Source organism: Marmota flaviventris, chromosome 8 (assembly GCF_047511675.1).
Source record: "Marmota flaviventris isolate mMarFla1 chromosome 8, mMarFla1.hap1, whole genome shotgun sequence".
NCBI lineage: Eukaryota > Metazoa > Chordata > Mammalia > Rodentia > Sciuridae > Marmota > Marmota flaviventris.
This window is the reverse complement of record NC_092505.1, coordinates 68,667,221-68,680,977: the sequence shown is the minus strand read 5'-3', so window position 1 is coordinate 68,680,977 and position 13,757 is coordinate 68,667,221. Positions and strand designations below refer to the sequence as shown.

Here is a 13,757-nt window from a genome sequence, read left to right as displayed (position 1 = left end):
CTTTAAAAAAATTAAAAGGCTTTGAGATATGTAGCTTAGAGACTCAGCAATTGCTAGCATGCACAAAGCCCTGGGTTCATTCCCCAATACCAAAGACACACAAAATTGGAGAAGAAATAAATAGAGAATAAATAATAGGGTAAAATGACAAAGTCAAAATTTAGTTTTTCAAAAAGATGAAATTGATAAACCTTTGCTGATGGACTAGGAAAAAAAGAGGAGATTCAAATTACCAAAACCAGAAATGAAACTGGGAACATTACCACCAATTTTATATAAATAAAGGACTTCAGGACAGACAGTACTGTGAGCAATTACACACTACAAACTGGATGACTTAGATGAAACAGCCAAATTCCTAGAATCAGAACCTACCAGGGCTAAACTATGAATAAATACGAACTCTGAATAGACCTGTAACTAATGAGAACATTAAGTCAGTAATCAAAAATTTCCCAGCAAAATACCCTGGACTGATGGTTTCACCAGTGAATTCTACTAAATGTTCAATAAAAGTAATGTCAATTCTTCTCAAACTTTAAAAACAACAAGAAGAAAAAATGGAAGAGGAAGAAACCTTCCTCCTTAACTCATTCTATGAAGCTGGCATTACTCCTATGTCAGAATCAGAAACAAACAAATAAACAAAAAACCACTACAACAAAGGAAAACTACAAATCAATATTCCTTATGAGAATAATGCAAAAATTCTCAACAAAATACTAGCAAACTGAGTTCATCAGCATAATAGAAAGGATTATACACCATGTGAAGATGGTCAATGTTATGTGGTGTGGATTTTACCACAATTAAAAAAATGGGGGGGGGGGGGGGATACAATAGAACCCTGCAGAAATTTAACTTGCTGCTGTATTGTATTTGTCCCCTTTCTAAACATCACTTCCTCAGGAAGACCACACCGTTCCAAAGGAAGAGCCATGCTTTCTTGTTGGTGCATCTTCCACACAGAGCTCAGCATCTTGTGCCTCAAAAGCCCTCAAAAAATGTTGCTGTTGCTATTCTTGACAAAATTCCTCGATAATTTGTTGTTTGTGGTAAAATGAAGTGTCATAATGTTTCTCCCAGAAAAACATCAGAAACATTAAAACAGTTAATAAAACACAGCTAACTTGCAAGATGAACATCCATTGTGATCCCAACACAAACAGTTTAAGAGTGGTAAAACTAGTAGGTTGTTAAAAACATAAGCATGTGTTCCTCAAGGGCACAGTGATCTTCTCCCTCCTGCTCTGTGATCACACTACCCTTAAATACTTACACATTATGCTCTTATTTACTCTCTATTTTCCCCTCTGAATAGTGAAATCCTTGAAGACAGGGGTTATTCACCGCATCTTATTTACAGTAGCTGGCTCACAGTCCCATTTTCTTAAGGGAGTAAATACTCTTGAAGAAGTGTTGCCTATGAAAGGCAGAAATGGGAAAATTCACTAGCCAAACATCTGAAGACCAGGTTTAATAAAAGACTTGACAATATTTGAGGTAGTTACCAGGGTAAAGAAATCAAAGTTATTGGGGGCAGAGTTTAGAAATAGTTTTTGACAAGTAGCAATGGAATCTCAACTATTTTCCTTCAAATAAAGATGACTCCAAAATGCACAACTTGCATTTGTGCTTATTGTGGTATTAAAACAAGTTTTCCATGGAGTAGATTCTGGAGGTTTAGGGAGGTGCTTCAGCAAGCAGATAGGTAAGAAGGCAGAGGGATGGCAGTGGGAAGAAAAACATCACATCGTTTCTCTTTTTGTTTATGCAGTGCTCAGTCTACACGGTTTTATACCACCACTCCTTGTTTTCTTCAAAATCCACATATTACAAAATGATAGTGATGACTGACGTTGGAAGGTGCACACCTACTGACATTCTCCAAACTGTATCTGCAGGAAACAGGCTGAGAGTTTACATTTATAAAAATTCTTGTCTGACCTAGTCTTGCAAGAAATAATAAAACCAATAACAATAATTATTCTTAGTTTGAGGTTGGCCTTCACAAATACAGTGGAATGTAATTATTGATGTTTTTAACATTGGGCTTTAATATCTGATATTCGTGTTAATGTGTCTTAACAAAGGTTTTAAAATTGCCCTTTCACCTGGATGTGAATAAAAAATCAAGAGCTAAATTTCAAAACTTAAGAGTAATTGACTTTCTAAAATGTGTTAAATATATCAGGGCACCTATGAAACAAGCCATGCAGCTAATCCACAATTTACTGACTCCCAATTATTTTGGCATCCTTGAGGTAGGCTGATTTAAAAATTCAGTTTACTACTGTACAGTGCAAACAATGAAAGCAAACACAGCTAATATTTAGAATTATAAAATAATCTGTATCTTGAAACTTTTGTTTTAAAAACCGACAAACTCATTAAATTAATGGGATAATCTGGGATTAATGCACACAGAATTAAAGTCTCAATTTCTAGAATAAGTATTTGAGAAAAACTGTGAAAGGTTAATTTACTGCTAGCTATGTTTGGAATACTTTATTCAGAGGATTCTTAATGCTTAAATTAATCTGATTAATTTTTCAGGAGCCTTTTAGAACAGGAAAAAATAATCAAAAATACTGCAATAGCTTACTCAAATTTTACCAAAATTCAGTAACTAAACGAGTAGTTCACACAGTTAATTTCTGTCTCTTAAAAAAATAGGATAAATGCAACATCCTCCAGCACATTAGCTTCATATTCATCTATAGGTGTACAGTGACATCCAGGGAATCAATCAGTCAGAAGAAAAACAATAATAATAAAAGTCAATAGTAAACTATCAAAGCGAAGCTCTGATGGTCTCCATCAAAATAAAGAGCTTATAACAGTTTATAAACTCAAGGCACCAGGAAAATCACAAACTAGAGAAGCTGTTTAAATCGGGTTCCTGCCTTCAGGTGATGCCTTCAGGTGGTGCTGCATCTAAGTCAACAATGATATTCTGTTTTTGAGGTTCTCCTGAGATAGAAATTATCTCTCTTCTCAGGGCACTGTTCAATCACAGTTCCTCCTCTGGTGGATACAGTCCTGTTTTCACTCTTGGCTAATGTAATGGGCAGACGCTTGACCCTTCTTAATTAGGTCCAAGATGTGATCGATTATCCTCTATATTCTTAATGGAAACTCTGGATCAGGGAGGCCAAAGTGGTTTCAGAGAATAATGCCAACTCTGGTCCATTGATGATGATGCCTGGACCACTCTTGAGAAGAGCCACCAGGGTATTGCTGCCTCAGGAGGAAACACTGTGATGGCTTACATATGGTTCATGTGATACGAGAAAGCTCCTGAGATCTGAGGCAGGTTTGTTCCCCTTGTTTTTCACTTTCTACATCAGTGTACTTGAATGGAAGGAAAGCAAGGCAAGAAATGTGGTGGTGAAGTGCCACAGTCCTCCTTCCCATTCTTTCTCTTAGATCTTGGGTTTGGCCGAGTGGGGTTTGGCAGTCAGGTATTATGGGTACAGTCAGTGGTAGAAGCATGTGGCAGCTGCTTTTCCATTACACAGTGTACTGTAAGCACAGTATGCTGCAGAGCAAATCTCCAGGCATCTGCAGAGTTGGCCCAGCGCACTCTGTTACCTGCATTATTTCACCTGGCAAGGGAACTGTCACTCTACAGTTCCTTACCAGTGGTTATCCACCTTAAATATGAGGACTTCTTTAAGCTGCAAAAATATTCAGAACCATTCCCCCAACCTAAGAAAATACATGATACAAACTATAAATTTAATAACTTTCTAATGCTTTATTTTTATTAATATGCATAAATTTTACATACTAATGAAATGTGATATTTTGACAAATGCAGCCTTCCCTTATTCATCCCTCTACCCTTCCCAACCTCTAATAATCACTCTATGTTCAGGACAACACATTAGCTTCCCCATATGAGAGAACACGTAGTAGTTGTTTTTCTATGTCCTGCTTATTTTACTTAACATAAATCTTCCTATTCCATCCATTTTTGTTGCAAATGATAGGATTTCATTCTTCTTTATGGCTGAATAATATTCTGTTGTGTGCATGCATATATATATATGCATATATATAAAATTTTATTGATGAGCTGTTGATGAGCACTGAGGTTGATTCCATAGTTTAGCTATTGTGAACAGTGCCACAGTAAACATACAGTATCTCTTTGCTATACTTATTTCATTCCCTTTAGATATATACCTAGAAGTGGGACAGCTGGGTCATATGGCAAATCTATTTTTATTTTTCTGAGGACCCTCCCTACTGTTCCCATAATGGTTGCACTGATTTACATTCCTAACAGTGTATGAAAGCTGCTTTTGCTCCAGGTCCTCACCAGCATTTGTTATTGTTTTGATAATAGCCATTCTAACTGGGGTGAGATGATATATATTATTGAAGTTTTGATTTGTATTCCCTCATAGCTAGTGACACTGAGCATATTTTTCATGTATTTGTTAGCCATTTGTACTTCTTTTGTGAAGTGTCTATTCAGATTATTTGTCCATTTTTATTGGATTATTTGGGGGGTTTTGTTGTTGTTGTTAACCTTTTTGAGTTCTTTTTATATTCTAGATATTAGTCCTTTGTTTGATTAACAGTTGGCAAATACTTTGTTCCATTTGACAGATTATCTGTAATTCTTTTTTTTTAAAGAGAGAGAGAGAGAGAGAGAGAGAGAGAGAGAAAGAATTTTTTAATATTTATTTTTTTAGTTATCGGCGGACACAACATCTTTGTTTTTGTATGTGGTGCTGAGGATCAAACCCGGGCCGCATGCATGCCAGGCGAGCGTGCTACCACTTGAGCCACATCCCTAGCCCGATTATCTGTAATTCTATTTGACTATTTTAATTTTGTTTGGTATGCTGTAGAGGCCACATCCAGAAAAGTCACTTCTCGTATCAATGTCTAAAAGTGTGTTCTCTCTTTTCTTCTTGTAGTTTTAGATCTTACTTTTAGGTATTTAATCTATTTTGAGTTGATTTTTGTATAGGGTGAGGGACAGAGGTCAAATTTCCATTTTCTACAAATAACATCCAGTTTTCTCAGCACCATTTTTAATAATACTTATGAGAAAATTTATATTTTACTACTCCCAACTACATCTACATATGCTTGAACACGTGTAGCATATTTTTGAATGATGTATAGTGCCGTTTTAGACAATAACTGGCACACCAAGTTACTCAAGAACTGCCTAGTATACTTTCAGGTTCCCCAGGGCCACTTGGCTCCCAAATGAAAACCACATGTGCATGGAAAGTACAGGAGAAGGTCTAGGGACCTCCTTGACCTCAAAAGCAAGACTGAGGAAAGCTGTGCTTCCTCTGGTTTTTTTCTCAGGAAGAAATAACTTTTACCTTCTGTACTTAGGCTATATTTCTATTTAGGCTACATTTCTATTTAGTACTATCACTGTTTTCCTTTGGATACATTCATTTCTCTTATTCTCTCTAAAATGTGGAAATCAAAACTCAATTTAATAATCAAAAACACATATTTAGAGTTCTGTGCTATCGAGGATAATAGCCTAGTCAGATATGTGTCTCCCTACTATCTGGGTTAGGGCAGATTAACTTTCTACAAGGACTCTCCTTACATTACTCAGGCATATAGGAAGCCTGCTGAATTAGTTAATGTTCTTAAAATGCTAAAGATTCATATTTGATCTTCCCATTAATACAATTTATGTTCAATTCTGATTGCATTGCTTTATTTTTCATGAATAGGAAGAATTTTTTAAATAAATTTTACTGTGCTACCTATTTAAGGTATACAAGTCTTTATGTGACACATATAGTTAATATAAAGGTTACTTACTATAGTGACACCGTTGAACTTATCCATCATCTCACAGTTACCTTTTTTCTTTGTCTTTTTGGCAATAGATGATAAAATATACTCATTTAGCATGAATCCATATATAGTATAATTTTATTCCCTATAGTCTTTATAATGTACATTAGATTGCTGGTTGCATTAAGTGCAGAGTAGTTGAATATAACTTATTCTTCTTTACTAAGGTACACGTTAGCCGACTGGTGAAGAGAGTTTTGAAGTCTTGCTCAAAATTGGAGAGGGAAACTGAACTGTGAGAATCAAATGGTATCAAATTCCCAGACAAAATAATAGTGCTAGACTTTTAGTATTTTATTTGCAACATGGGTGAGATCCTATGAGATATTTTAGCAAGAAACTTGACTGTAGATGTAAAAAATGTCATTTATCATTATAATACAAGTGTAGTCAGAAAGAATAGGAAGCATAAGTGCTGTCAATGGTGATAATTCCAATTACCAGGTGAAAGCAATGTAAATGGATCAAATCTGAAACTGTGATTTTTTTCCCCCAAGAAAAGTCAATCTGATGAACTTCTGAATCATCTTGTTATTTGCTGGGAGCTGACATGAAGTAATGGTTTTAAAGCATACATTGATGCTGCACAAACAATTAGAGTCAATCGTGTCTTAATGTTTTAATTGTCTCTAACTCCTCTTACATTAAGCTTTTATTCAAAGCAAGTTTTTAGCATAGTTCTGTTGCTTTTGTTACATAGTCAAATTACCAACTAATATGTATAACCAAATAGTATATGTAAGAAAGTTTTTCTTGATAGAAGTATTAGAGCTAGTGAAATAATAAAATGTGTTACGATACAAGTTTTTTTTAACTTCTATGGATTTTGAGCATTGATCGTTATTTTCTCTAATATCATTAAAAGAGAGATAATTGGATAATATGACTCCACAAAAAGCACACCTGAAGTTGATCAAACTGCTAGTCCATAATCTACCAATTTACAAAAAAATAAAAAATAAACAGACTGGAAGAATGTGCCATACTGCAGGATAATCTAGACTGTGTGGAAACCATAGGACAATCAGCCCCACAAATAAATAGAAAGTATAAACAAGTGGGGACGAAGAGGTCAGAAGGAAGGGAGGGGCCTATGTATTATACTATGACAGGAGATCATTAGAAATAGGAACAATAACAATCGGGTACTTTATTATACTGAAGAGGTATTGACAATTTTTAGGTGTGATATTTGTACTGTGGTTTTCAAAGAGCACTTACTTTTTTAGAAATACATGCTAAAAACTTAGAAATAATTTTGGAATTGTCTTCTTCATTGAGGTGAGAGAAAAGCCAGAAATATAGATGAAATCAGCTTCTCTATGAATTGATAAGTGTTGAAACTACATGATGGGTTTATATGGCTTCTGTACAATATTCTCTTTATTTCTAATTTTGAAATTTCCATATTGATTAGTTTACTAAGGTTACCATAACAAAATGTCACAGAGTGGGTGTCTTAAACAACAGGAATTTATTTTCTGTTCCAGAGGCTGGAAGTCCAAGATCAAGATAATGGCAGGCAGAGTCTCTTCTGAGGGTCCCAACCTTCTTGCTGCAGCCTCACATGATCTTTTCTCTGTTCAACCCGTCCCTGGTGTCTCTTTGTGTATCCAAATTTCCTCCCTTTACACTCCAGTCAGTGGGGATTAGAGCCCATTTTAACTTAAATACTACTTAAAGGGCCCATCTCCAAATGCAGCCACATTCTAAAGTACTGGAAGTAGGGCCTGAAGATATGCATTTGAGAGGGACATGATTCTATCCAAAACACCATACAAAAATTTATATAAACAATAGAATATAATATTTGTAACACAATGTTTTAAGACAAAGTAAAATAAATACATAAAACCTATAGCTTGGAAAACGAAATTAACAAGACATCAATTGTTTCTCAGCCTATATCTTAAACTTGTCTCCTGTTTTCCCCCTTTAATATTTATATAGCTCTCCCACTCAACATATATCCCCAGCCTAGAAGTTGTATCTCATTTTCTTCTAATTTTTTTTAGTTGTAGTTGGACACAATACTTTTACTTATTTATTTTTATGTGGTTCTGAGGATCGAACCCAGTGTTAGGCAAGCACTCTACCACTAAACCACACCCCCAGCCCATATTTCATTTTCTGACAGTGCACTTTTGAGATTTTAAAGACTAAATACATAATGAAAGAAAATTTTGTTGTGAGAAGCTAGCTATATCCAGGACTAGACATTATCTTAACAGAAATATTCATCTTACAAATATTGTGCATAAACTGGGAAATTGACAAGAGTTAGATGACAGCATCACTAGGAAAACCTAGTTCACTGTCCTCAATCATGTGCCATGTGCCCATTTCTATATCAGGAGAGATCACAGAGCTTGTGTTTCTTTCTCTGTGCAATAGGATTTATGTGAAATCACAGAGAAAATGTTAGCCAGGCTTTGCACAAATATGGAAAAACAATACGTTAGTTATAAGTCAGCACTAGATTCAAAGAAAAGTCCTGACAATTTGAATGAATGAAACCAAATAAGGTGATAAAATTTAATAAGGAAAAGTGCTTCATGGTACAGTAAGGCCAAAAAACACTAACTGGAAAAATATAAGTAGAGAGAAGTGTAGAGAAGTGTAGAGAGAAGTGTAGAGAAGTGTAGAGAGAAGTGTAACTCTATAGGAACACGCATTAGAAATTTTGTTGAAAATTTTTGGTAATAAAGACACTAAGGGTCAAATAATGTGCTTACTGAGAGTTAGTATATGATTAGGTTACACCATCAACATTACAAAATCTCAGAAGAAAAATGATGATTCCATCTCACTCGAGGATGTCCAGATTTCACTGGGAACATTTTGTTTCTAGGCAATAAACTTATCTTTGTCATGCTAGAATAGCAAATATATTCAATTCCATGTCAAATGAAGAACAATAATAAGACGTAGAACTATTAGGATATGAGATGGACATCATTACCCTGAGTACATGTATAAAGACACGAATGGTGTGACGCTACTTTGTGTACAACCAGAGACATGAAAAATTGTGCTCTATATGTGTAATGTGAATTGTAATGCATTCTGCTGTCACATATAAGAAATTAAAATTTTAAAAATGAAAAAAAAAAGAAATATTAGTCAGGATAAAACAAGACTGAAGAGGGAGATCAGCTTGTCTTCAAATACCTGAAAGGCTGTGCTCTGGAAAGGCTTTAGGCATATATCCCGTGGCCCCAAAAGGGAAGGATCAAGTTAGCTTGGCTAACAACTCATCACTTCCCAGAAACTGGCTTCTGGCTTCATTTTTCTCTGTTAGGAACCAATCCTATTTCGAATTGTCAAGTCATCTTAGACCATCTGGATTGCTCTAACAAAATACCCTAGACTGGGTGGCTTATAAACAATAGGATTTATTTCTTATAATTCTGGAGGATGGGCACCCAAGATCAAGATCCTGGTCGATTTAGAGACTGGTGAGTGCTCACTTCTTAGTTTACAGAGTTATCTTCTCCCTTTGACCTCACTTTGGTGCAGTGGTGAGGAGCCTCCCTGTGTCTCCTTCACAATGGCATCAATCCCAATCAGGGGGCCTCTGCTCTCATGACTTATCCCAAAGGTCCCTCCTAGCAAAACCATCCTCTTAGAAGAATTTCAACTTATCAGTTTGTGCAAACGCAAGCACTCAAGACCACAGTGTCCTGTGAACTGAAAGTTCCCAGACAGGGTGGACTCTGAGTGGTGCCAAGATTCATGGCCTGCCTCAAGAGGTAGCGATTTTCCTCATGGGAAGCCCTTCTTGCTCAGGCTTTAATGACTGTGAGGTACAGGGGATTAGGGTGATTGGGTAAATGTAATTTAGCCTCTTTGTAAACTGAGGACCTATGATTTGAATTCTGCTGGAAAAAAATATGTCATAATTTTATACCACAGATTTCATTTTAACACATCAGCTCAATTCTGATCCATTTTGGAAAAGTTTAGTAACACATTTCTACATAATTGCTTCTGTTCTAACCCAAATTTCATTTGCTGTTTCTCCCCATCTTTTCTGTCTTCTTCTCTCCCTATTTCCCAAAGCTGAAATAATAATTCCATCTTATTGCAACGAAGCATAAAGCTTTAGAAAACAGTAGCAGACAGCGAGCTGAGGTCAGATTCAGAGTCAAGAAAAATATTTCTGAGATTCTTAGCATCCACTGTGCCAAAAGTAAATGCAGATTTGATAAATGACACAAAGTCATTACCTCTTCATTTCCCTTTCTGCTGATTCGATTTTTACAAGAGCCCAATTTTCCACAGAATCAGATCAGATTTACAGCAAATACAAAGATTGCATCTTTTATTTATAAGGCAAAGAAACTACCCAAATACTTTTCATTAAAAATGTGTGCCCTGCAATACTAGCTTTCAGAGTATTAGTCAAGCATTACATTACTTCTGTCCCGCACCCCTGTAGGAATTGATAAGCAAAGACCTTGAAGACGGAGCTCCTCAGAAGTTACTGAGACTATCAATCCTGACCTTCATGATTTGTTTCAGGTTGATAATGAAGTTTGGGAATGAAGTTGTGAGATGTATGAACAACTACACATGCTTGCTATTTTCTATCCCTGTTCCATTCTCTGTCTTCCTTCTAGAGGAACAATTTTGTGAGAGAATCTGCTAGCCCTAAATCAACTTGTAGACAATTATAGAAACAGGAAAATAAGATGTTATAAATGAGTAACAATAAAAATATAAATATATTTATTTTGAACCCTATTATGTCCCTTGAGAAATGTTTGGAAAAAAAATAGATAGGATAAGGACAAAGAGTTACATAGAGCTGGTGTAGAGAGGCTGGCACGTGATACCCAGATTGGAGAGAAAACTGCAGGATTTGTACCCAGACACAGGGAAAGGGGATGAGAGGTCCACCCACGAACAGGGTGTAGGTATCGATACCTCTCCTAAGTGTGTGCTGGATGGAGATGACTCCTCTGACCTTATATTCAATACCTACATCTTTGTGAGGAAGACAAAGATGGGATCGTAGTGAAGATATGAAAATAATGGGGAATTAGACAATTTTCCAATGCATAGTGTTTTCCTTTAGTACCATGTCATGACACCCTTTAAAAACCAGGACATGGATGTGTGATTTATATTTCCCTGTTTATATTTATATCTTCCTACATTTTCCACAGCTTTAAACAAACCCTGTCGAACAATACAGTCATTCCTATATTGGAATTTCAAACATCTCTCTGAGGGTAAAAAAAGCACACATGTGAAAAAAGTATGTCTACCCAAAGAAAAATTTCATGAGTGTGCTCTTCAGAGCAGTGCTTTTCAAACTTGAATGTGCAGAGAAGCCACTTTGAGATCATGTGAAAATGCAGATTTTAAATCAGTAGGTCTCAAGTGGAGCTTCGAATTCATTCTGCTTTCTAACAACCTCCAAGTGGACAAATGCCTGCTGAGGCACAGATCACACACTGAGCAGGTTTTAGGCCATGCAATCTCATTCCCCGTTTTAACTTTCCCCCTGAGTTCCTGTACTCTTCCCTCTGGTTCACTGGTGAGAAAATTTTAGGTCCAAATAGGGTGGGTACAAAAGAAAAGGAAATATTCTAAACTTCCAACATTAAGCCTAGCAATAAGATTTTAAGTTGTTTCAAGGAGAGACTTTTTTTTTTGGACACAAATGAATTATACATACTTTCATGTAAATCACTGAACAAATTCATAACAAATACACAGTAGCTTGTCAATTTCTTTCCATAAATGAAGTCCTACATCTGAGAAAGTTAAAAACAAGTGTCTATTTGACTGGTCAGCTAAGCCACTATATTTGATAGGTTAGATGTGTTAGATGCATTTTTAATAAGTAGCACACCAACTAAATGTTTAAGTATCACTGAGGAATGAGGTGACCTGGGTTGGTCAAATTCTCCAGACAACTAAAGTTTATCTTTGAAGTTTCTAAACATACTGATTTTGTGAAATCTCTCTGGAATTAACATTCTTAATAAATGTTAAATATACATAACAATGTTTAACATATTACCCAGGGATAATAATTACTATTGTATGGTGTGATATAGGAATGCTCTAAGAGCTACTAAGGTCTATGAGGGCCTGTGCAGGATCATGTGTTCCTGCACTGTGGAGTCTCAGTGTCCTCTGGTGGCTTCTCAATGTGTTTGGAGACCTTCTGTCTCCCTCCTCATAGTCAGACACAACCACACTCTGCTCTCTGGCTGCCCTCTTATAATTTCTAGTCTGCTGATTTGTTTTTCATATGAAATTCTGGTAAAAGTTCTAAAACTAGTTCCTATCTCACCTTTTATTTTCTTCTCTCTTTCTTTTCTACAGTGTTTGGATGAAACCGAGAGTCTGGAGCACGCTGGGCAAAAACTCCATCACTGAGCTATGCCCCAGCCCTTCTCTCTCTGTTTTTAAAGTTGGAACTCTTTTGGGGCTTTAGGTTACTGGATACCTATATAATCATTTCAGCTTAAAGAAATCACACAGTTTGAACCCTTTTAAGCATCTCTTACTATAAGCATTGAATACTCACTGAGCCCAGTGTCCTTACAGTACTGAACCAAGTACTGTCCCATGACTTTCAGTAGATGATTATACTCTTGGACATTGAGAAATTCTTGTTTATTGTGGGATGGTTCCATGATCTCCAAGGGTATGTTAACAATTCCAACTACGCCTGCACCAAGTCTGATGGAATAAACACACATATAAATTTTATGAAATTTAGCTGCACAAAAAGAAATATCAAATATATGCTGGTAATTTGCAATCAACTTTTTTATGATTACCAATTTAATATAAAGGATTTTATAAAAGATACAAATGAAGAGCCAAATGAAGAGGAACATTGGTAAAGTCTGGAAGGATCACTTCTGTCCCGTGGAGTTGCCACCTTCCCCACATGTGGATGCATTCATGAGCCCAGAAGCTCTCTAAACACCACTTTTTAGATATAATCAATTTGTGATTGACTTATCTCTAGCTTCTCTCCTGTCTTCTATTCCCTCAGGGGTGGTAGTACTGAAAATACTAGGTTTGGATTCAAGGTGCTGTCTTTCTAGTGACCAACACCCATCCTGCCAAGAGTCACATTACTGGATCAAGAGATACTCCTATCTTTCAGGAAATTATAAATTTTAGGGGCTTTGTGTTAGGAATGAAGTACAAAGACCAAATATATTCTTCACAGTCTCTGAATTGTGATAGCTTGAATTTTATAATTTTCCAACTTTTTGATAGTGTAGAAGTTGTTCAGATGCAACAGAAACAGGGCTGGGGACGTAGTTCAGTAGTAAAGCCTTTGTCAAGCCTGTGTTCTATTCCCAGTACTGGAAAGGAAGGACGGGTGGGCTGATGGGAGGAAGGAAGGAAACAAACTGCTTTAAATTGTGAATTTTGATCTTTTCCTGAATTAGTGACATGCAGTATGGTACTCTGTTGTAACAATGGGCAGGGGGCAGCAAGCCACAGCTCCCAATTAGAAAATAATTCCCATTCTACAGAACGCTGGTCAGCTAAGCCATGATGTTTGATAGGTTAGATGTGTTAGATGCATTTTTTATTTATGACACATTCAACTTATGATGGGGTTATTGGGTGCAATCAACTTTAAAAAATAATAAATTCATTCTCTTGATTTATACCATGTCAAAGTCAAACAAGTTATCTCATGATTGTATTTTATTATCACAAATCAATGGTGATCCCAGATGTCACATCATATGAAATCCCTTCAGCACATCATTACTGAATCAATGTAACTCTTCTTCCAAATCTATCTCCTTACATGGACAGTAAGGGCTGACGGGAAGAAGCTTTTTAGCATAAACACCAGTGATGGAGGACCTAACTGAACAAACCAGCATGATCCTTTGAATGATACTGGTAGAAAA

General features: G+C 36.2%; 1 protein-coding gene across 1 annotated transcript in view; it reads right to left on the bottom strand.

Annotated features, from left to right (window-relative positions):
- Positions 1–13,757, bottom strand: part of Morc1 (MORC family CW-type zinc finger 1) — a 149,807-nt gene that overhangs the window by 74,499 nt on the left and 61,551 nt on the right. Inside the window, exon 14 of the mRNA XM_027943185.3 lies at positions 12,398–12,552. Within this exon, the coding sequence (XP_027798986.2) occupies positions 12,398–12,552 (155 nt within the window). The remainder of the gene's footprint in view (positions 1–12,397; positions 12,553–13,757) is intronic.